At 44.2% G+C, this 21,183-nt stretch overlaps 1 protein-coding gene and 1 non-coding gene across 3 annotated transcripts; one reads left to right on the top strand and one right to left on the bottom strand.

Annotated features, from left to right (window-relative positions):
- Positions 1–284: 284 nt before the first annotated feature.
- Positions 285–20,642, top strand: Cdc25a (cell division cycle 25A). 2 transcript variants are annotated; one of them, XM_048423567.3, is made up of 15 exons: positions 285–892; positions 1,825–1,901; positions 4,106–4,148; positions 5,079–5,115; positions 5,797–5,895; positions 7,228–7,347; positions 9,025–9,159; positions 9,904–9,978; positions 10,143–10,334; positions 14,133–14,231; positions 15,362–15,424; positions 15,520–15,618; positions 16,441–16,571; positions 18,500–18,611; positions 18,807–20,642. In XM_048423567.3, the coding sequence occupies exons 1-15, from the start codon at positions 723–725 to the stop codon at positions 18,945–18,947; spliced, it is 1,593 nt and encodes a 530-aa protein (XP_048279524.3). In that variant the 5' UTR covers positions 285–722; the 3' UTR covers positions 18,948–20,642. The 2 variants fall into 2 exon arrangements, with proteins under 2 accessions (XP_048279524.3, XP_048279523.3); XM_048423566.3 differs by having other exon boundaries at positions 5,794–5,895.
- LOC125393793 (U6 spliceosomal RNA) lies at positions 11,230–11,336 on the bottom strand. The gene has a single exon (XR_007229951.1). It is a non-coding gene; the product is annotated as a U6 spliceosomal RNA (small nuclear RNA).
- Positions 20,643–21,183: the final 541 nt, after the last annotated feature.

Genomic DNA, 21,183 nt, shown 5'->3' with positions numbered 1-21,183 from the left:
CTACACTACCCAGGATGCAACTGGACAAGAGCCGCCGGACTTTCCGTCCGGACTAGCGCCCCGCAGGGAGTTTCATTGACTTCCGAGCCCCCTTCTCATTTCTGCCACCTCCCAACTTTTCAGGCGGAGCTCGGTCTGAGAGAGGGAGTGGCTTCGAGGAGGCCCGCGAGAGTCTTCCTCTTTTCCTTCTTATTGGTCCAGCTCAGCTGTCATTCGGGAGCGAGGGGAAGTTTGCTTCCTGATTGGTGAATTCCGTTTGGCGCCAAGTAGGAAAGGGGCGGGGCGGCGGCGTTCCTAGTTGTGCAGCAATTAACGCTAAGGCCACTTTGGTGGTGACGGTGGTGAGGGTCTCTTCTCTGCTCTTCGGGGGACGGAGCAAGGAGGGAGAGAAAAAGTGAGACTAGTTACTCCGGGCGGTCGCCTCGAGACTCTCGGCCCGCGGAGTTTGTTTGGATTTAATCTTGAGGTTGCAGGCGCGGGCCTCGCGGGGCCAAGAGGGAAGCACCGGTGCCTGTGGCCGGCGCCTGCCGAGTCCCCGACGCTCGCCAGTCCGCGCCGCTGCCCGTGGCGGTCGCGTCTCGGAACCGCGGGGTCGTGTTTGTGTTTGACCCGCGGGCGCTGGCGGCGTGGCACGCGGCTGAAGCCGGTGCCAGCGGGGCGGGGCCCGGCGCAGCGGAGGCGGAGGAAGACGGAGCGGGAGTCCGAGCAGGCCCGGCGGCGCCATGGAACTGGGCCCGGAGCCCCCCCACCGCCGCCGCCTGCTCTTCTCCTGCAGCCCCACTCCTGCTCCGCAGCCCATGGGGAAGGCGCTGTTTGGCGCGTCGGCTGCTGGCGGACTGTCCCCTGTCACCAACCTGACGGTCACCATGGACCAGCTGGAAGGGCTGGGCAGGTGAGAAACCGGCGAGCGATGCCCCAGGCCGCTAGCCTTTGGTCGACCCTTGGGGTGATCTAGCAGGACGCAGGGTTTATCCAGCTGGTCCTGATGCTCGGATTCGGGATGGCCTGGCCAGGGCCCGCCATGTGCACCCTCCCCCCCGGGCAGAATGTTGGGCGGGAGAGGCCGTTCGGATAGTCCAGGGCTATCCTCAGCCCGAGCCAGACCGGGGAGCGAGGGAGACTGCTGGGCTCACCCCCTTCAGATTTCTCTGTACTCTGTCTCTGTTCCAGGGAACTCTTTGGAATCTACCCCCACGGGGGGAAATGGGCCCTCCTAGGCCCTCACTTGTACTCTTGATGCTGAACAGCCGCGCCTGATCTGAGTTTCCTGTAAGCTTTGTTCCTTCTCAACAAAGGGACATGGCATTTTCTTTTCTTGCATTTCTGCAAAATCTATGCAGGCACTTGGCCGGCACGTTTCTTACAGCTCCCCGTCTACCTTCTCATACCTAGCTTTTTCTACTTAATTTTTCTGTGTTGGAAATATTCGTGTGCTACACCACCACCAACAGCAAAAACAGATTCCTCTATTTTTAGTGAGGTTATTTTTCTTTCAGTCGTCGGACTCTCCTTTTCTAAACATTTTTCCAGCCCCTGAAGAGCTGGGGTTCCTGTCCTCACCTTTGCCCTTACTCCCAGCATAGTACCTCAAACTAAGGTTCTCCTTTAAGGAAATAACCCAGCGTTTGCCACAGGCATGGCCTACAATGTGGCCCAAGGCCAGATCCACTCCTTTCTTTGTTCAAATGCCAACTGGGTTCTGGGTGGCCAAGTGTGAGTGTGGAGTGGCCTTGGTTTTGTCTCAGAATAATAGTTCGGCAGCCTGGCTGCTTTTTAATTATGTCCTTGGAATTGCTCATGTGGAGGTATTTCTTTTGGTTTCAGTGAGTGTGAGAAGCCAATGGAGGTGAGAAACAACAGCAGTCTACAGAGAATGGGCTCCTCTGAATCGACAGATTCAGGTAGTATTATTTATGAGTTTGTGCACGTATATATGTAGGTGCCTGCCAAGATCAGAAGACATTTAGGACCCCTGAAACTGGAAAGTTAACAGGCCACTGTGAGCCGTCTGTGAACTGAATTTGTCCCTCTACAGGAGCACCAAGTGCCATTAACCATCAAACCAGTTCTTCAGTTCCTTATTTTTCAAAATTTATTTATTTTGAGACAGGGTCTTAATATGTAGATCACATTGGCCTCAAACTCAAGGATCCTGCAGCATTTTTAATTTTTCCATTACACTGTGCTATAGTTAAAGGTGTGGGCCACTGTGCCCCAGCCGGATCCAGGTATTTGTTCGATCTTTGCCATTCACCTTTGAGCCAGCCATGTGGGGAGTACTATTGGGAACTTCCTGAATCATGCCTTTTTCCTAGGAACTTAACTGGTAACACTATGTGTAGAAATCATGGCATGGCGTGACATGCTGTTTGGTACGAAGGGAGCCCCTGAGCTCAGCAGTTTATGAAGATAAAATAAATGTTGAGTCTCTTTTCTTATTTATTTTATTATATGTACAATATTCTGTCTGCGTGTATGCCTGCAGGCCAGAAGAGGGCACCAGACCTCACTACAGATGGTTGTGAGCCACCATGTGGTTGCTGGGAATTGAACTCTGGACCTTTGTAAGAGCAGGCATTGCTCTTAACCACTGAGCCATCTCTCCAGCCCGAGTCTCTTCTTTTTAAAAATAACTTTATTTTTATTTTATATGTGTGGGTATTTTGCCTGCGTGACTCATGTTACATGCCATGTGCATAGATTTCCTTGGAGGCCAGAAGGGGAGGTCAGATTTTCTGGAACTGGAGTTAAAGGCATTAGAAGCCACGTGGTTGCTGGGACTTAACTGGTCCTCTGCAAGAATAGCTGCGCTCGTCCGAATTGTCTTTCTACCACTTTTTTGGTTTTTTGAGACAAGGTTTCTTTGTGTAGTCCTTGCTGTCCTGGAACTCCCTTTGTTGACCAGGCTGGCCTCGAACTCACTGAGATTAAAGATTAAAGGCATGCGCCACCAACCCCAGCCACTCTTTTTTTTTTTTTTAATTGCCTCTGCTTCCACAAGCTACTGCTAATCTTACCGTTTTACCCAGCTTCCTCTGTGTGCTCTTTTTTTTTTAATTGATTTTTGTTGAGCTCTACAGTTTTCTCTGTTCCCCTCCCTGCCCCTCTTCTCCCTTCAGTCCTCCCCCAAGGTCCCCAATGCTCCCAATTTACTCAGGAGATCTTGTCTTTTTCTACTTCCCATGTAGATTAGATTCATGTATGTCTCTCTTAGGGTCCACATTGTTGCCTAAGTTCTCAGGGATCGTGGTTTGTAGGCTGGCTTTCTTTGCTTTATGTTTAAAAACCACCTGTGAGTGAGTACATGTAATAATTGTCTTTCTGAGTCTGGGTTACCTCTCAATGTTTTCTAGCTCCATCCATTTTTCTGCAAAATTCGAGGTGTCGTTATTTTTTTTTCTGCTGTGTAGTACTCAATTGTGTACATGTACATTATTTTCCTTATCCATTCTTTGGTCGAGGGGCATTTAGGTTGCTTTCAGGTTCTGGCTATGACAAACAAAGCTGCTGTGAACATAGTTGAGCACATGTCCTTGTGGCACGATTGAGCATCCTTTGGATATATACCCAAAAGTGGTATTACTGGGTCTTGAGGAAGGTTGTTTCCTAATTTTCTGAGAAATCGCCACACTGACATCCAAAGGGGTTGTACCAGCTTGCATTCCCACCAGCAATGCAGAAGTGTTCCCTTTTCCCCACAACCTCTCCAGCATAAGTTGTCATTAGTGTTATTGATCTTGGCCATTCTTACAGGTATAAGATGGAATCTCAGGGTTGTTTTGATTTGTATTTCTCTGATGCGCCTGTCCTCTCTTTAAGACACGATCTCGCTCTGTACAGAAGACTGGTCTCTTGGAACTCATACCTAGATGGTTATATTTTTCATACCCATAAATTAGTCATACGATTTGAAAAAATAAAAAAAATTCCACAAAAGGATATGGGTCACTCCTATCTGAAAAGCAATCTTGATATCAATTGGCTCTTGAATCTTGTTTCTCTTATTGGTATTTGCAAATAGAAGAGAATCTGGAATACTTAGAAAATGTTACTTAAAAACAGAATGTGTATTATTTCCTAAGAATTTTGTTCTTATTTCTCAAAGGTTTCTGTCTAGATTCTCCTGGGCCCTTGGACAGTAAAGAAAAGTATGTATTCCTTGCTTTTAACTTTTATGCTTAGAAGAAAAGTTTTCCTTAATCAGGCCTACTGGCACAGGCTGTAGTCTCAGCTGCTTGCGAAGTTAAGGCAGAAGGGTCAGAGATTCAAGGCCCTGTCTCAATAAAAAGTGAAGGGGCTGGTGAGATGGCTTAGTGGTTAAGAGCACTGGCTCTTCCGGAAGACCTGAGGTCAATTCCCAGCACCCACATGGCAGCTCACAGCTGTAACCCGGGGTATCTGACATCCTCACACAGACACACATGCAGGCAAAACAACAATGCATATAAAATAAAAATAAATTATTTTTAAAAAAAGAAAATGAAGAGCTCAGTGATCGAGTGCTTGTGTGGCTTGTGAGGCCCTGGATTCACCAAAAAGGGGAAAGAAACTTGTTTACTGGTTCTTGATACAGGATCTCGTTATGTAACCCTGACTAGTCTGGAACTCAGATATGCCTGCTTCTGCCTCCTGGGTGCTGGGATTAAACTTGTGTGCCATCATTTGTTGTCAGACTTGCTAGTCTTTGGGTGACTATTTCATGCAGGGGGCTAGAGCTCTGCAGTTGGCTGTTCCCAGTGAGATGCTTGGATCCCAGAAACACTGCTGAGAATGAATACATTGTTTTGTGTCCGCAGTTTCCAGGATTTTCCCTCCTTTATTTTAGCTGTGATTTCCCTTGCTCCACCTTTTGGCAATAAAGCCTTAAATGAATGTATTTTAAGAGATACCAGGTTTTTTCAGTCTCGATACCTGGTGTTTGAGGTTGCTCCTGAGACTGGAGATGCCTTAGACATTCTTGTATATCTGCTACAATGAGAATCTGACTTGCCCACTGACTCCCCAAACTATAGGTTAAGCAGTGTGAATCTGCTGATATACATACCTCTTCTCACATTTACCTTTTGATCTCATTACAGCCTTGAAATTTCCCTGAGGAGAATACATTCCTTACCTGTAAGTTCCATTGTCATTTTGAGGTAATACCTGTAAACAGCCTCCAAATGTCAGCATCACCTACATTTATGAAATGAACATTGCTTTTCTGCATTGCAGTAAATGCTAAGACTGAACAATAAGGCATTACCTAGAACAGCTTCAACAGTGACTGCCTCTTGTGGACTTTGTCCTCAGTCTCAGTTTATCAAACCAGGAAAGCTTCCTATTACGCAACTGGTACTAGGTTTGGCACTATAATATACCTGCCAAGAGGGCTATAAGCCTTATATGATTAGGCGTAAGGTCACTTTTACTGATTATGTGCTGTAGTATGTGGGACGCTAGCTCTCCCAACCCCTACTTCATTTCTTTAAGAATGGAGGTTTTGAGCCAGATGGTGGTGACCCCCAGCACTTGGGAGATGGAGACAGGCAGATTTCTGTGAGTTTGATGCCAGCTTAGTCTACGGAGCAAGCTCCAGGACAGCCAGAGCTGTTACATAGAGAAACCCTGTCTCAAAAAAAAGTGAGGTTTTGGCTGGGTGTAATGGGTCAAACCTGTAATCCTAGCACTTGGGGAGACTGAGGCAGGAGGGTTATCTCAAATTCAAGGTCAGCCTGGGGTGCTATCTCAAAAAAATAAAAAGGAAAACTGAATTTTCCATACTGAATTCAATTGCTTTTTTTCCTTTGGTAGCAGAAACTCTTGGGTTGTAGCCCAGCGCTGAAGAGGAGCCATTCTGATTCTCTAGACCATGACATCTTTCAGCTCATCGACCAGGATGAAAATAAGGAAAATGTGAGTATAGTATCCACATGGTAACCCAGGTTGGGAAGGAAGCCTCCCAGTGCCAGTGGCTTACAAGCCAAGCGGCTAGGCCGCTGCCTGATGACTAAGTTATGGAAAGCCACACCGAGCCTTTGCAGAGAATTCTGAATGTGGATCTTGCTTCTACCTAGCTTTGTGCTGCGGGAGCTTCTGTTAGTCTCTTTATGGGCTGTTCTAGAAATTAAATAAGATATATGTCGAGAATTTAGAATGGTACCTGGCAGGTAAATGTGGCTGGATTTTAGTAAGTAGCTTTTGTGAGGTGTAATTACATCCATGAATAGTTTTTTCTAGAAGTGTTTACTCGAGATTTTTCCTTTTTTGGCACCAACCCTTAGGTATCTTGTAAGCTTGTGAAGAATCTGCATTGTGTTTGGAAGACATGTGCCACACTGGGCTTACGTAGCAGCATGTTTTCCTTAGACTTTATTTTCTGTGAATGACTGCCAAGTATATAAACACTAGAATGTTGAGCCAAAATCTAAAGCCATGCGAGTTCTGTGAGTCTCAGAATATCTGAAATCGTGGCTTTGAGGATGATGCGGTTCATCTAGAAGCCTGACTTTCCCCCTAAACTTTGTAGGGTGGCGTGTCTAAAGCAGCCGTTCACTCTGTATGTTTATTGTTTCCCATTCCCTGCTAAAATGCCAGAGTTTATCACCCTTAATATTTCTAGGTTTAATATAAAACCAGTTGTCTGTAGGAACGCAGATTCTGTTTGTGCCATGAGACAGTCTATGGACATGGTTTCCCTTGTGTGCTTGGAACAGTCTGTCGACCTCTAGTGCCACCAGACCACAATTGTATAATCTGGGTCTTGATCCAAACTTGACTTCTGAAGGCTGCCTTCCTGGAAGCTTTGTTCTAGACAGAAATAATAACATAGGCTAAAGAACTTTCTGGAGGTGTCCTTCAAGATCTAAGTACTTCATTTAACCTGGAAGACCTAGGTTCCATTTTGAGGCTAGCCTGGTCTACAGAAAGTTCCAGGACAGCCAGGACTGAAAAACCCTAACTGGGGGTGGGAGGGAGGAGGCCTATTTTCCTACTTGTAAAATAGGAACAGTCAGGTTGTATTCGATGGTTAGACAAGTTTATGTTCAGAAAGTATTTAGTAATGTAAAAACTGCTACTAGCAGTTGCTGTTTTTAGATTGGATGCATGCATTTTTGTGTTTATGGGTGTTTTACTTTGTGTTTGTGTACCATGTATGTTTAACTGTATTTACCTGCCTAACCATCCCACCAGCCTTAAAGCTGTTTTTTATGGACAGTAGAAAATATATCAATTATTGTTTTGCAGGAAGCATTTGAATTTAAAAAGCCTGTAAGACCTGCATCTCGTGGCTGCTTCAATGTTCATGTACATGAGGAGAATAAAGATCTCTTCACATACAGGCAGAACTCAGCCCCAGCTCGTATGGTATGTGTTCTGACTTTCATATAGGGAATTCATCATGGGAATAGAACTTACAACACTGCAGTCATCTGTGCGTGCATGCATTCGTGTGTGTTGTACCAGCATGAAATTTATTAATGCTGAATGTATGGTGAATGACTGTAACCTAAACACTTAGAGGTAAAGGGAGGAGGATCAGAAATTTAAGATTTTTTTTTTCCAGCTCTGTCATGATTTCAAGGCCAGCCTGGGCTGCATGAAATTCTGTTTCAAATTTTTTTTCTTTTAAAAAAAAGCAAAGATTGTTTTTAAAAAGATTTAATGAATAAATTTAGGTTTTCTTTGTTTTTTTTTTAAGGAAGTTTAGTATTTAGTTGTGACTCATGTCTGTAAACCCACCATTTGGAAGGCTGAGGCCTGTGAATTATCTGGAGTCTGGAGTTACCTCATCTGGCAGATTAGAAAGTTTCATTAGAGAAGTTGATTTATTTGTCAGAGGACATGTAAACAGTAGACTAGAGTTTACTGTGGTTCTCGTTCGTGACAGTTTGCGAATATACTGAAATAGAAAATGTTTGGATGCTTGGGAATCAGAATGCCAAGATTTTCTGTGATTGCTTGATCATTAAAGGCACTAACAGTTATAGGGGCTGCAGACTTTTAAAAAGCCGGTGTTAATTTTACTGGTTTGGCTTTTTGTTTATAGAATTGGGATTCTTGTTTGCATTTTTGAGACAGAATCTCTTAAAAACCCCAGGCTAGCTTCAAATTTTCTATGTAGTTCAAAACTTCTTGAACTCGGAATGCTCCTGTCTCTAGGATTACAAGTGTTTGCCAACACAGCCAACTGGTTTCCAGGTTTGGGTGTCAAATAAGTGAGGTGTATGATCTGGTAACCTTAAACATGAGTTTCCTTTTAATAAACACAAGGCAGTGGATTCTTAGGGTATGTTGGTACAGGTAGTTCCAGCTTCGGGGGCTAGAAGCACTTAGTCTCGAGGAACACAGGGATTAACTAAAGTGACAGTGTGCACTGGATTTAAATGGGGTTATAGCTGTAAAGAATTGGTGTAATGTCTAGGACAAAATCATAATCACTCAATTTAAAATTGGGCAGGTATGTTTTCCTTTAAATCTTCTTTTTTGGTTTTTGAAAGAGGGTTTCTCTGTAGTCCTGACTGTCCCGGAACTCACTCTGTAGACCAGGCTGGCCTTTAACTCTGACATCTGCTTGCCCCTGCCTCCTAGTTGCTAGGTGTACCACCGCTGCCTGTCTAAAATTGTTTTTATTTTTAACTGTGGGGGGGTGCATATGAGTACAGATGCCTGAGGAGGCCACAGGCTTAGGATCACATGGAGCTACAATGCCACGAAACTGTAAGCCGTCTGAGGTGGGTGCTAAGAATGAAACATTTGGGGGGTTAACAGGTTTCCTTTGTTTCCTTCTGATTATATACTATCACAGGTTATACATACATGGTAGTGCATATAAGCTCATGAGCCAAGCAGTGCTAGTTCATGACTAATCCCAGAAGCAGGTTGATCTCTGAATTCGGGGTCTGGTCTACAGAGTGAATTCCAGAACAGTTACAGCTACATGAGGAACTCTGTCTCAGAAGCCAGGGAACCAGTGCTTTCCTCTGACCTGAGGATACCAGGTTCACACATGTTGCATTTGCATATCTTCTGTTTTGTCTTCAGCTCTCTTCAAATGAAGGTGATAGCAGTGAATCAGGAAATTTCAGTTCTCTTTTTACATCCCAGTCACCTGTGAAAGCCACTTTGTCTGATGAGGATGATGGCTTCATAGATCTTCTGGATGGAGAGAATCTAAAGGTATCATCTGTGGGTATATGGTTATGCCTACATTCTAGACACCACTGGAGAAGCCTCCTACATAAAAACAGTTCCTGGGGTCTCAGCTGGCTGATTGTTTAGTTATTTGATGAGATTATTGAGACTTCCCTGTTTGACTAAATGCTGTTGCAGAGTGGAAGGTCACATGATACTGGTCAGGTCCTTCTGGGCTTTAAGGAGTAGGGAAAAGAATATGTTGAGATACTTTTAAAAAGTTTATTATTTCGTAATTACACACATATCTTTAAATTTATTTGTATTTTTATAGTATGTGCATTGGTATTGTGCTTGCGTGTATGTCAGAGTGTGTCAGATCCTCTGAAACTAGAATTAGACAGTTGTGAGCTGCCGCATAGATGCTGGGAATTGAACCCCGGTCCTCTGGAAGATCAAACAGCTGCTGAGCCGTCTCTCCAGCCCTTGAGATACTTCTGTAACTAAGATATAGCAAGATTTAAGCTCTTTTGTACTAGCTTTCCCTGGTGGTGCGTGCCTATAATCTCAACATACAGGATGCTGAACAAGATTGCCATAAACTACAAGTTAGACCAGCCTGTTCTCTAGGCTCTGTCTCCAATCACAAAACAAAATTTATTCAGATATGTTGGCACTCTTTAGGAAAGTTAAATACAGAGCATTTAGATTAATGCTAATCTGGCTGGGTCATTTTCTTCTCATTTCCTCTGCTGGGTCTGTTTAAAAGCAGTTTTTCTCTTCCTCTAGAATGATGAAGAGACCCCTTCATGCATGGCAAGCCTCTGGACAGCTCCCCTTGTCATGAGAAGACCTACAAACCTTGTAAGTTATTCCGGTATGTGGAGTTTTGAATAGTTGAGCCACTGAACAAAGTAGTCCTTAACTATGTTGACTGGAATAACATAGGATTTAGGGCCTAGGTTTTAGACTGATTGTCATTCTAGTGGTCAAATTTTAATCACAGTGGATCTGTCTCCTACCCTAAGGGCAATCGGTGCAGGCTGTTTGCCTCCCCTGCCCCGTGCAGCTCCAGCAGCAGCTCCGGCAGCAGCTCCAGCACTCGGTCCCTGTTGAAGAGAACAGAACGATCTCATGAAGAGTCTCCTCGAAGAAGCACGAAGCGGAGGAAGAGTGTGTCCAGTCCTGTCAAAGCAGATATTTTAGAGCCAACCCAAGAGGTTAGAGTGATAACTGTCTTTCGGTTCTAAACGTTTCTACTTGGTGGTCCAATCCTTGCCAAGCCTTACCCTATTTTTCTAAGACAGGGTACAGAGTTTCTGTGTATATTCCTAACTGTCCTGGAACTATAGACCAGACTATCCTTGAGCGCAGATCCACTTGCTTCTGCCTCTGTTGCTGGGATTGAAGGGATGTACTACCACCTAGCCTAGAATGTTTCTGATGCTGAGATCCAGCTCTTTTTTTTTTTTTCTTCTGTTCTGGGTTGCTTTATTTAGGGGTTGTGTTATTTGTTTCTATTAGGTTTTTCTTTTGCTTTGGCTTTTGAGGCAGGGTCTTGCTCTATGTTCAGGCTAGCCTGGACCATGAAGTGACCTTCCTGTCTTCGTCCTGGTGCTGGGATTACAGGTATGCACTACCATACCTGACTTTTATCAGTCTCTCATTCATTATCTGTGCTGTATCTTTTTTTTTTAAGATTTATTTAAATATTAAATAATTAATAAATTATAATTATATTATATATTTAAATAATTAAATATATTTAATAATTTATAATTATTTAATTATCAAATAATTAAATATATTTAATTATAGTTAAATATTATATAAAAATTATTTATATAAATAATAAACATTTATTGAGTGTTCTGCCTGCATGCCAGAAGAGGGCATCAGATCTCATTATAGATGGTTGTGAGCCACCATGTGGATGCTGGAAATTGAACATTCCTCTGGAAGAACAGCCAGTGTTCTTAACCCCTGAGCCATCTATCTCCAGCCCCTGTGCTATATCTTTTTGTCTGTCTTAATTGTTAAAGGACTTGTCAGTTGTCACAAATCTAGGGGTTCCCACTGGCCCATAGTCTTTTTTTTTTTTAATTTTTAACATTTTCTAATATGGAACGCTTTACGAATTTGCGTGTCATCCTTGCGCAGAGACCATGCTAATCTTCTCTGTATCATTCCAATTTTAGTATATGTGCTGCCAAAGCAAGCACTGGCCCATAGTCTTGTCCCTAGATTTTTCAGAGGTTTAAAATTGCTGGGTCGTGGGCCAGAGCATGGTTCGATTTGGCATATACTGCCAAATAGTTTTCCAGAATGGTGTATTCAATAGCAGTGTATGAGTTGCATTTGTTCTATATTTCTGAGGAGTATTTGGTAATGTATAGCTAGCTGTTCATTTTAGGTGTTTATATTACTCACTTTTCCATTGCTGTGAAAAAACACCATAACAAAGGCAATTTATGGAGGTGATGGCACATGCTTTTAATCCTAATGCTCTAAAGCAGAGGCAGGCAGATCTCTGAGTTCCAGGACAGCCAGGACTACACAAAGAAACCCTGTCTCGAACAACCAATAAAAAAAAAAGAACGAAACCCAGTGACACAAATCCCCTAGCAGTATCACTTCTCCTGAGCCTCCCAAAGCAGTGTCATCAATATGGACCGCATATTAATGCTCCAAGTATGGGAACAGCTCATTTTAAACCGCCATAGTATTTTAGTGGTGATAGGGTATCTGGATTTGTGGAAGTTCATTCTTTTGTTATTCTGTGGGTTTGGCTGTTTTTAATGATTTATTTTATGTGTATGATTGTTTAGTGTGCATGCCTGGAATTACTCATGGTTGTGATCTGCCATGTGGATGCTGGAAACTAAATTCTACAAGTGTTCTTAACTGTTAAACCATCTCTCTATTACAGGGGTGGAGGGTTGGTTTGTTTGGGTGTTTGGGGGTAGGGACATATAGCCACAGTGAACATGTGGAGGTCAGACTATTACTTGGAGACATTTATTTCCCTTCCTACCATGTAGGTCCCAGGCATAGAACTCAGCAGCAAAGAATCCTTAACTTGCTGTGCCATCTGTTTTGTTTGTTGTTGGTGGTTTTTCGAGGCAAGGTTTCTCTGTAGCTTTGGGGCCTATCCTGAAACTCCCTGGGTAGACCAGGCTGGCCTTGTCTACCAAGCAACATACACCTGCCTTTGCTTCCTGAATGCTGGGATTAAAGGCGTGTACCACCATTGCCCAGCTCTTTTGTTGAGGGGAACCTTGAATTTTTGATTCCTGTCTCCCTAGTGCTGGACTCCCTACTATGCCCATATTTTTGTTTGGTTTGGGTTTTGGGGTTTTTTTGGAGACAGGGTTTCTCTGTAGCCCTGGCTGTCCTGGAACTCATTCTGTAGGCCTCTGCCTCCCCGAGTGCTGGGGTTAAAGGCACCAATGCCTGATATGTGGTTTCTTTTAGTGGGAAATAGGGTTTAGAGAAAGTACTGTGTTCTATAAGGGTACAGTGATCTTTTAAGTGAAGGGGGAGGTTACCATCAAAGACAGCTGTCTGGAGCTGACTCTCAGCTCTAACCTGACAGGCTAGGCTTGGGAAAAAATCTTAAGGTGCTCACCTACCTCCATCCTCCTTTTTTATTTTTAAATTTATTTATTATGTATACAACATTCTGCCTCTGTATGCCCACATGCCAGAGGAGGGCACCAGATCTTATTACAGATGGTTGTGAGTCAGCATGTGTTTGCTGGGAATTGAACTCAGGACCTCTGGAAGAGCAGCCAGTGCTCTTAATCTCTGAGCCTTGTCTCCAGCCCCCACCCTCTTCTTTTTTTAAAATAATACTATTTTGGTGCAAGACCTGTGAATACCACGACTTGTGGGGAGATCAGAACACATGGGTTCCCAGGATTGCTAGCAGGCATATAATATACAAGTACTTTCACCCTCTGGGCCACCTCTCTGGCCTCATCATGCCTTTGACAGATTTATACTCTGTCCTTGGAAGAAGGGGTGAAAATGGTTGATTCAAATTCCAAATATCCCTCCTTGGATATAAATGTTCAGGTTGCTTCAGATTACTAGTTCTCGGGCCTGCTTACACAGAGGTTCCTTTTGTCCCTGTTTGGAGCTGTGCCAGGCTGCAAGAGGACAGCCTAGAGCACAGAAGGCTATTTATTTAGAGCAATCTAAGTGATCTTTACAACTTCTTGAGTTTGTTTTCTCACAAAACAACCTTATCAGAAGTTGGTGGACTCTGCTGAGATAAAGTAATTACATTTCATTTTGTGAGATACATGACAATGATCTGTTTTGGTGTTGGGTTTGGTGTTTTTGGGTTGTTTTGTTTTGTTTTGTTTTTTTGTTTTCAGGCAAATGTAGCCCTGACTGGGCTCAAGCTTGTAGCAATCCTCCTATTTCTAGGATTGCCTTGCCTCAGCTTGATATTATCAGCTTAATAGTTCTTTATGAACAATAAAAGCAAAGTTGCTAGATATGTGGGGCATACCTGTAATCCTTATGGATCTCTGAGTTTGATGTTAACCTGGTCTCTATTAGCAAGCCCCAGAGTTCCAGGCCAGCCAAAGATACACGGTAAAAAGGATAGAGGGGGTTTTCAGAAAAATTCAACTTTTTTATAAAAAGTATTTATTTATTATGTATATAGTATTATTCTGCCTGCATGTGTATCTGCACGCCAGAAGAGGGTACCAAACCTCATTACAGATGGTTGTGAGCCATCATGTGGTTGCTGGGAATTGAACTCAGGACCTTTGGAAGAGCAGGCATTGCTCTTAACCACTGAGCAATCTCTCCAGCCCTCCAAAATTCAACTATTTAATAAATAATAGGGCCTATCTTTTTCCTTCTGTTTCAGTCGCATCACAATATCTTACCCTTAGTGTAGTCATCCATTTTCCAGTCTCCTCTTGCCGTGGCCAAGGTAGATATTTTTAGGAGTTCTAGTCAAAACCTTGGTGTCAACTTCTACCTTTGGTTTGTTACAGCTTCTACACCAGTCTTTATCCCTGACATCTTCACCCAAAGGAACCATTGAGAACATTTTGGACAGTGACCCAAGAGACCTTATAGGGGATTTCTCCAAGGTAATAGCAAGAAGCATTATCTAGTTAGGGTTGTGCTGGTGTGGTGGTGGGGTAGCTAGAACCCTACTTAGCTTTTCTCCTTCCTCAAGATGGCTCCTGGGAGGCCTCCAAAGCAACAGTTTAAAAAGTAAAAGATGAGGAACAAGTTGAGGTTCTAATGATGATGAGGTACATGTTGGTCTTTGAGACTGTTGCTAGCTTAGTGGTTTCCTGTGTGGCTACCCACCTTCTGGGAACTGGGCTTCTGACTATAAAAATAGTAATCAAGGCCAGCCTAATCTACATAGTGAATTCCAGGATGGTGGAACTATTTAGATACCCTGTCTCAAGAAACAAACAAACAAAACAGGGAATTTGAAGAGAAAAACAAGTAAAACCCTGTGTAATATTCAACTTGAGTTGAGACTGTCGGCAGTTTGTCTTGTGTAGTTGGCCAGTTGTCCTCTGAGTAGCACGGCCATGTTCATCTTTCTAAGGCTGGACCAAGGCTGTCTTTCCGTTCTCATTGCCTAACCCTGTGCTAGGCAACCAGGTGCCCATCAGATGACCAAACTGTCTTGCTTCCAAGGTTGGGTCTCGAAAGTCATCTTGGGCTCCCATGACTAGGGTTACAGTAAATAGTACCATGCCTATTCCCTAGTCTCACCCCACTCAGGCTGGAGGTAACCTTTATGATCCTCCTGCCTCTTCCTTCCAAAGGCTGTTATTACGTACCTCAGCGACTATATCTGCTTCTCCTCGCTGCGTTTTTAAGTCTTCATACTCTAGCCACTGTGTGTTCCTGATTAAAAATGAGGGAAAAAGGAAATCACCTGTGTTCAAATCTAACCTCAGGGTGACTAGGTCCAAGACAGCCAGCCTGGCCTATACTGCCTCAAAGCTGAACATGGTGGCTCATTCCCTTAATTCCAGGGCAGGCTCATCTCAATGAGTTTGGAGCAGGCTGGTCTACATAATGAGAACTTGCCTCCTTAAACAAACAACTATTATATATCCAGGTGTTAGTTAAATGCATAGAAGGGTAATTAGCATATGCCATTCACCTATGTTTGTTCCTGAGCTGCTTCCTACCTGTGGGCCAGCAGAGTGAACAGCATTCCCCTAAATCTCTTCTGTTTCCTTTTTTAAAGGGTTATCTCTTCCATACGGTCTCTGGGAAGCATCAAGATTTGAAATATATTTCTCCAGAAATTGTAAGTCAGACTTGTGGAACCTGCTGCACTTAGGAAGTTGGAATATTGTTACCTGACTGCTGACATTGACACCCCACCGTTCTTTCTCTTCATAGATGGCATCTGTTTTGAATGGCAAGTTTGCCAATCTCATTAAAGAGTTTGTTATTATTGACTGCCGATACCCATATGAATATGAAGGAGGTCACATCAAGGTTTGGATTCTTGAGACTTGCTTTCTTGGGGGTCTTAGAGGTGGGGTATTGACACCTCTTAGCTGATGGTGAGAATTTAGAACAAGCCAGTAGGTGTGAACTGAATTGAACTGAATGAATGTTCCCGTTAGTTCCTCTACCACTGAGTTGCAGTGCTCTCCCTTGTCACATGCTTTCCTGTTACAGGACAAGCTGTGCAGTGGGGCCACAAAGGGTTCCATATAAATGTTTGACCACTCCAGAGCTCCTTAATAGAAGAAGCCAGTCTGGCAACATGCCTGCCTTAATGTTTGTACCGGGCCTCTGTTCTATAATCAAGGTGCCTACCTGGTGGGAGGTCATGTTGGAACACATAGTTCTGAAAAGAAAGGAGCTGGTCACAACACTTTAATACCCTATAAAGCAGTGTTTAAATGTGGTGGCCTGGCACTTTAAAAATAACAATTTGAGGGGGCGGGAGAGATGGCTCAGAGGTTAAGAACACTGACTGCTCTTCCAGAGATCCTGAGTTCAATTCCCACCAACCACATGATGGCTCACAGCCATCTATAGTGAGATATGGTGCCCTCTTCTGGCATGCAAGCATACATGGAAGGAATGTTGTATACATAATAAATAAATAAATCTTTAAAAAAATAACAATTTGAGATTATTCCTAGTTCTTACATTTGTTGCTGAACGGGCGAAGTTTATAGACCTACAGAGAAAGCCTCATTGAGAGCTGTGCCAGGAGGCCTGCAGAGTCGTGAATTAGTCTGAGGTGCTTGCTCTCATAGAGTCTCTACTTCAAGTGTGATTCAGCAGTTTCTGGTGTCTTCAAAGGGTGCTGTGAACTTGCACATGGAAGAAGAGGTTGAGGAATTCTTGCTCAAGAAACCTATCGTGCCTACCGATGGCAAGCGTGTCATCGTCGTGTTCCACTGTGAGTTTTCTTCTGAAAGAGGCCCTCGCATGTGAGTACCACATGAATAAGGCTTGGGGACAGAAGCTTCATGACGTTTTTGTGGAGCCTAGTAGTCTAGTCTGCACGTAGCGTATAAACCTGGCTTTATGAGAGCCGATTCTCTGTATAACATAGTTTCCCTTGATTCTGTTTCCTAGTCAGTGATTTGTTTCACAGCCTTTTAAAATTATTGCTGTTTTGGACTGGAGAGATGGCTCAGAGGTTAAGAGCATTGCCTGCTCTTCCCAAGGTCCTGAGTTAATTCCCAGCAACCACATGGTGGCTCACAACCATCTGTAAGGGGATCTGGTGCCCTCTTCTGGCCTGCGGGCATACACACAGAAAGAACATTGTTTACTTAATAAATAAACATTTTTAAAAAATTATTGCTGTTTATTTACATTGTGTATGTAGAGTTCAGAAGACAACTTGAGAGTGTTCTATCATGTGGGTTTCTGCCATCAAACTCACTTTGTCAAGCACCTTTATCCCGCTGAGTTGTTTTTTGTTTTGTTTTGTTTTAGGCAGGGTTTCTCTGAAATCCTGGCTGTTCTGGAATTTGCTCTGTAGTCCAGGTGCTGGAATAAAAGGCCATCAACAACACCACCCAAGCAAAAGTTTTTGTTTCATTTTCTAGACAAGGTTTTTCTGTGGCTTTGGTGCCTGTCCTGGAACTAGCTCTTGTAGACCAGGCCTCAAACTCACAGAGATCCGCCTGCCTCTGTCTCCCTAGTGCTGGGGTTAAAGGCATGCGCCACCACCACCCGGCTCTAAGCTGATTTCTTGAATATAGTTTATGGACTTAGCCTAGAAGTTTGAGTTACAAATGTTTTCAGACTTCTAGTCCAGTCACATTGATACTAGTGTTAGCTCAAATGCCATGTTTGACCTTTGTCCCCTTTGATGCCCATTTCCCCCCGCTGTTTAGCTCTACTTATTGATCTCCTGTAACACCATTAAATATCAAGCACTTGTTTCTTACACAAATGTCACCTGAAGTCCCCGGGCGACCTGAGCTACATGAGACCCTGTATCAAAGAAACTTAGCTTGCTGACAGGCTGGGGGTCTTGTTCAAGAGAGTGATAAAGAGCACTTGTCTAGTATTGTGAGGTCCTTGTTCAAGCGAGAGTAGATACCTACTATATAGCAGATACCATTGAGACAATAAAATGGAGCATTCATTACCGGTACAGTGGTGATGCTGAGTATGCATGGGGGCTCAATAAAAGAAAAAGGTTACAGTACGGGCTGGAAAATGCATGTCTTAGTGGTAAGCACAAGGTTCTAGGTTCAATCCTCAGTAATACAGAGAAGTAGATAAATTCAAACTATTGGTACCTACATTTATTTGGTTTTGGTTTTGTTTTTTTAAAGATTTATTTCTTATGTATACAACATTCTGCCTCCATGTATGCCCACACACCAGAAGAGGGCACCAGATCTCATTACAGATGGTTGTGAGCCACCATGTGGTTGCTGGGAATTGAACTCAGGACCTCTGGAAGAACACCCTCTTAACCACTGAGCCATCTCTCCAGCCCGTGTTTGTTTTGTTTTTTTTCAGGACATGGTCTCTATGTAGCTTAGGAGCCTGTCCTGGAACTCACTCTGTTGACCAGGCTGACCTTGAACACACATAGATCCACCTGTCTCTTCCTCCCAAATGCTGAGATTAAAGGTGTGCACCATCACCGCTTGGCTTCTTATTTATATTTTGTAGGGCACAAAAACTGCAGCTTGTACGCAAGTTTGGGCAGTGTGGGTTGGACTAGTGAGGCAAAGGTTCCATTACTCTCTCCCAGGAAGTAGAACTACAGGTGGTATCGGCAGTGTGTTCTTAGGAAGGGGTGCCTGGACCACTCCCTGCTGACTGTTGTCTCCAGTTCCCGTTCACAAAAAGAGGCGACCTGAATTTCTCCTTCATTCCTTTTTACTAGGTGTCGATATGTGAGAGAAAAAGATAGGCTTGGCAATGAATACCCCAAACTCCACTACCCTGAGCTGTATGTCCTAAAGGGGGGATACAAGGAGTTCTTCCTGAAATGCCAGGTGAGGTGTCTATAATGAGCATGTATCCATAGTTCTGCTTGCTTGGGTTCTGGGCACAAGATAAGCGTCCACTAAGCCTCAGGCTCCTGTAGAACTCACTGGCCTTTGCTTCTCCCAGTCTTGAAGCTCTAGGCAAGGGGAAGCCAGATTGTGTGAGGAGGCGTCCTGACCTTGTCCTCTTCTCATGTTCTCTAGTCTCACTGTGAGCCCCCCAGTTACCGACCCATGCACCATGAAGACTTTAAAGAAGACCTCAAGAAGTTCCGCACCAAGAGTCGGACCTGGGCGGGGGAAAAGAGCAAAAGAGAGATGTACAGTCGCCTGAAGAAGCTCTGAAGCCAGGCGGTAGCGGCCTAAGCTTCTCCCTGCCCCTTCCCTTTCCCTTTGCCATCCAACAGGAAGCAAAGGAGCCAGCTATTGTGGTACGCGGAGAACAACCTGGACCTTCTATGTCTTAAACCTATCTCCTACACTCCCAGGTTGGAGACCAGAGCATCCTACTGTTACGCTCTTCCGTCCTATAAGACTCCTTCCTTGTCAGGACTGTCTGCCAAAGCTGGACCTGCCATAGCGCAGACCGGAGTCTGCTCTGACAGAGCATCCCATGAAGAAGTAACTGGGGCCTTATTGGGTGGACCCTGGCCTCCTGTCGTGAGGGGAGAGAAGTGGCAAACAGAAGTGCTGCTGGCCAAATACCAAAGATAGGCTGGAAGAGGTCCTCGTGGATGACCCATAACTTTAATTTATTCAGCTTCATCAATTGTTTTATTTTTTTTTTTTATTCCTCAAGACTTTTACTTTACTGCTTCGTTAAGTCAAAATACTGCCATATTAGGTAGAGTTTTATCATCCCAGGAACTACCTCTACTTTTAATTTAAAAAAAAAAAAAAGAAAGAAAATGGGGCAGGGATAAGAAAAGGCAAACCTGTTGAGTTGTGGACAGCGCTAGGAGCTCAGTCACCCCTAGGAGGCGCTGTGGACTGGGATTGCTGCTACTCAAAGTCAAGGACTGAGATACTGGTAAGAGCCTGCACCAGATCCAGGCTTGGCTACAGGACATAAGCTAACCTTCCCACGCCTACCTCTGTCCTTTGTGATCTCCTTGGGAAAGTTTTGTCTCCACTCTCCTTGTCCCAGGTCCCCAGGATAGTGGCTGGTATCGGAGTCACAAGAAAGCACTTGAAGCAGCTTCTGTCTGGCCACCCCCAGGCCAGTGCTGGAATTCTGTAGTGGAGGTACCCCAAGGTGAGAGTGGGAAGGGATGAATGGAGACCACAGAGCTAGGGAGGACCATGCCCACTGAATGTCCTTTAAAAAAAAAAAAAGTCATTTTAGGAGTTGAGTATCAAATCAGTGTTGTGTGGGCACCCAAGGATGAGGGGGGCCAGAAGCCCAGGCCATTAGGTGGAAGGAGTGGGTCATGGCCTACAGGTGACTGTAGAATTTCTCAGGAGGGAGTGTGGTAAATTTGAATTAAAATGTTCTGGGTTTATCATGTTTTGATTTGAGGGACAGGGAATGATGAGTCACCCGAGTTACCCCCTTAATCTAACCCCCGTGGAAGTGAGGCTCTTGAGGGAACATCTCCCTTCTGAGGAGCTGGGCTGCTTGGAGTCTGTGCAGCCTGTTTGGTGCCTGTTCATCAACATTCTCAGGTGTCAGTCTCCCGGTCGTCTTTGCTCCTCTGGGGTCTAGCCAGGTTTTTCTTAGGGAAAGTCTCCCCTCTTACCTCTGCTTTCTATTCTAGGGGTGGGGAGGGAATCAATGATATTAAAGACGGCTAGTTGCTTTGTTAAGGGTTTGAGTCACATTTGGCTATAAAACAAATCTTGTTGGAAATATGTGGAGAACAAGGGAATGCGCAGCCTCTTCCCAATGTTGAAACATGTCCCGATTGGTCTCCGGTCTGGTTTGTAGAGATTCTGTTAGTTGAATGCTGTAAGGAGAATGGCTTTTTGGATTGTACCAGCTTAGCTAGCATTGTTAACCAACTGTTGCAGGCTCTGCAAATAAAAGTGATCTTGAACCCATGTTCTCTACCCAGTTTCTAATATACTCAAAGGAAGATTCATTGCCCATAGGGTTCCGGGGTTACCTAACTAAAACTAAGGCAACCACATTTCCTCAAGGGGAGTGGCTGAAACAGTCCTGTTATCACTGAAGACTGGCAGGAGCGTACACCTTTGTTCCTTGTGCTCTAGGTATAGGCCCATGACCTCAGTTCCCGGCCTGCCAGTCACATAATGAGACCCTATCTCAAAATAATTTTCCATGCCACGCAGTGGTGATGAATGTCTTTAATCCCAGCATTTGGGAAGCAGAGACAGGAACTCACTCTGTAGACCAGGCTGGCCTCGAACTCACAGAGATCTGCCTGCCTCTGCCTCCCACATGCTGGTGTTAAAAGCATTCACCATCACTGCCTGGCATAGAATAAATCTTTAAAAAGTAAAATGAGGTCTTTATACTCTAACTTTTCTATTTGATATTTCAAAGGAAATGTTTGAGGGCTGTAGGGGCTGCTCTCTGAGGTGGGTGGGGGTTTGGGGGGTCTGAGGCACGAGTTGGCTG

Source organism: Myodes glareolus, chromosome 4 (genome assembly GCF_982192425.1).
Source record: "Myodes glareolus chromosome 4, mMyoGla1.1, whole genome shotgun sequence".
In the NCBI taxonomy this organism is placed as follows: domain Eukaryota; kingdom Metazoa; phylum Chordata; class Mammalia; order Rodentia; family Cricetidae; genus Myodes; species Myodes glareolus.
Note: the sequence above shows the minus strand (reverse complement) of the source record. Positions and strands in the feature narration are given on the sequence as shown.

Excerpts from the sequence above, each read along its gene's own strand:
- Cdc25a (XM_048423566.3), top strand. The coding sequence starts at position 723 with ATGGAACTGGGCCCGGAGCCCCCCCACCGCCGCCGCCTGCTCTTCTCC. Across the intron at positions 14,232-15,361 it reads TTATAGGGGATTTCTCCAAG|GGTTATCTCTTCCATACGGT; the intron begins GTAATAGCAAGA and ends CCTTTTTTAAAG. Across the intron at positions 16,572-18,499 it reads TCTGAAAGAGGCCCTCGCAT|GTGTCGATATGTGAGAGAAA; the intron begins GTGAGTACCACA and ends CCTTTTTACTAG.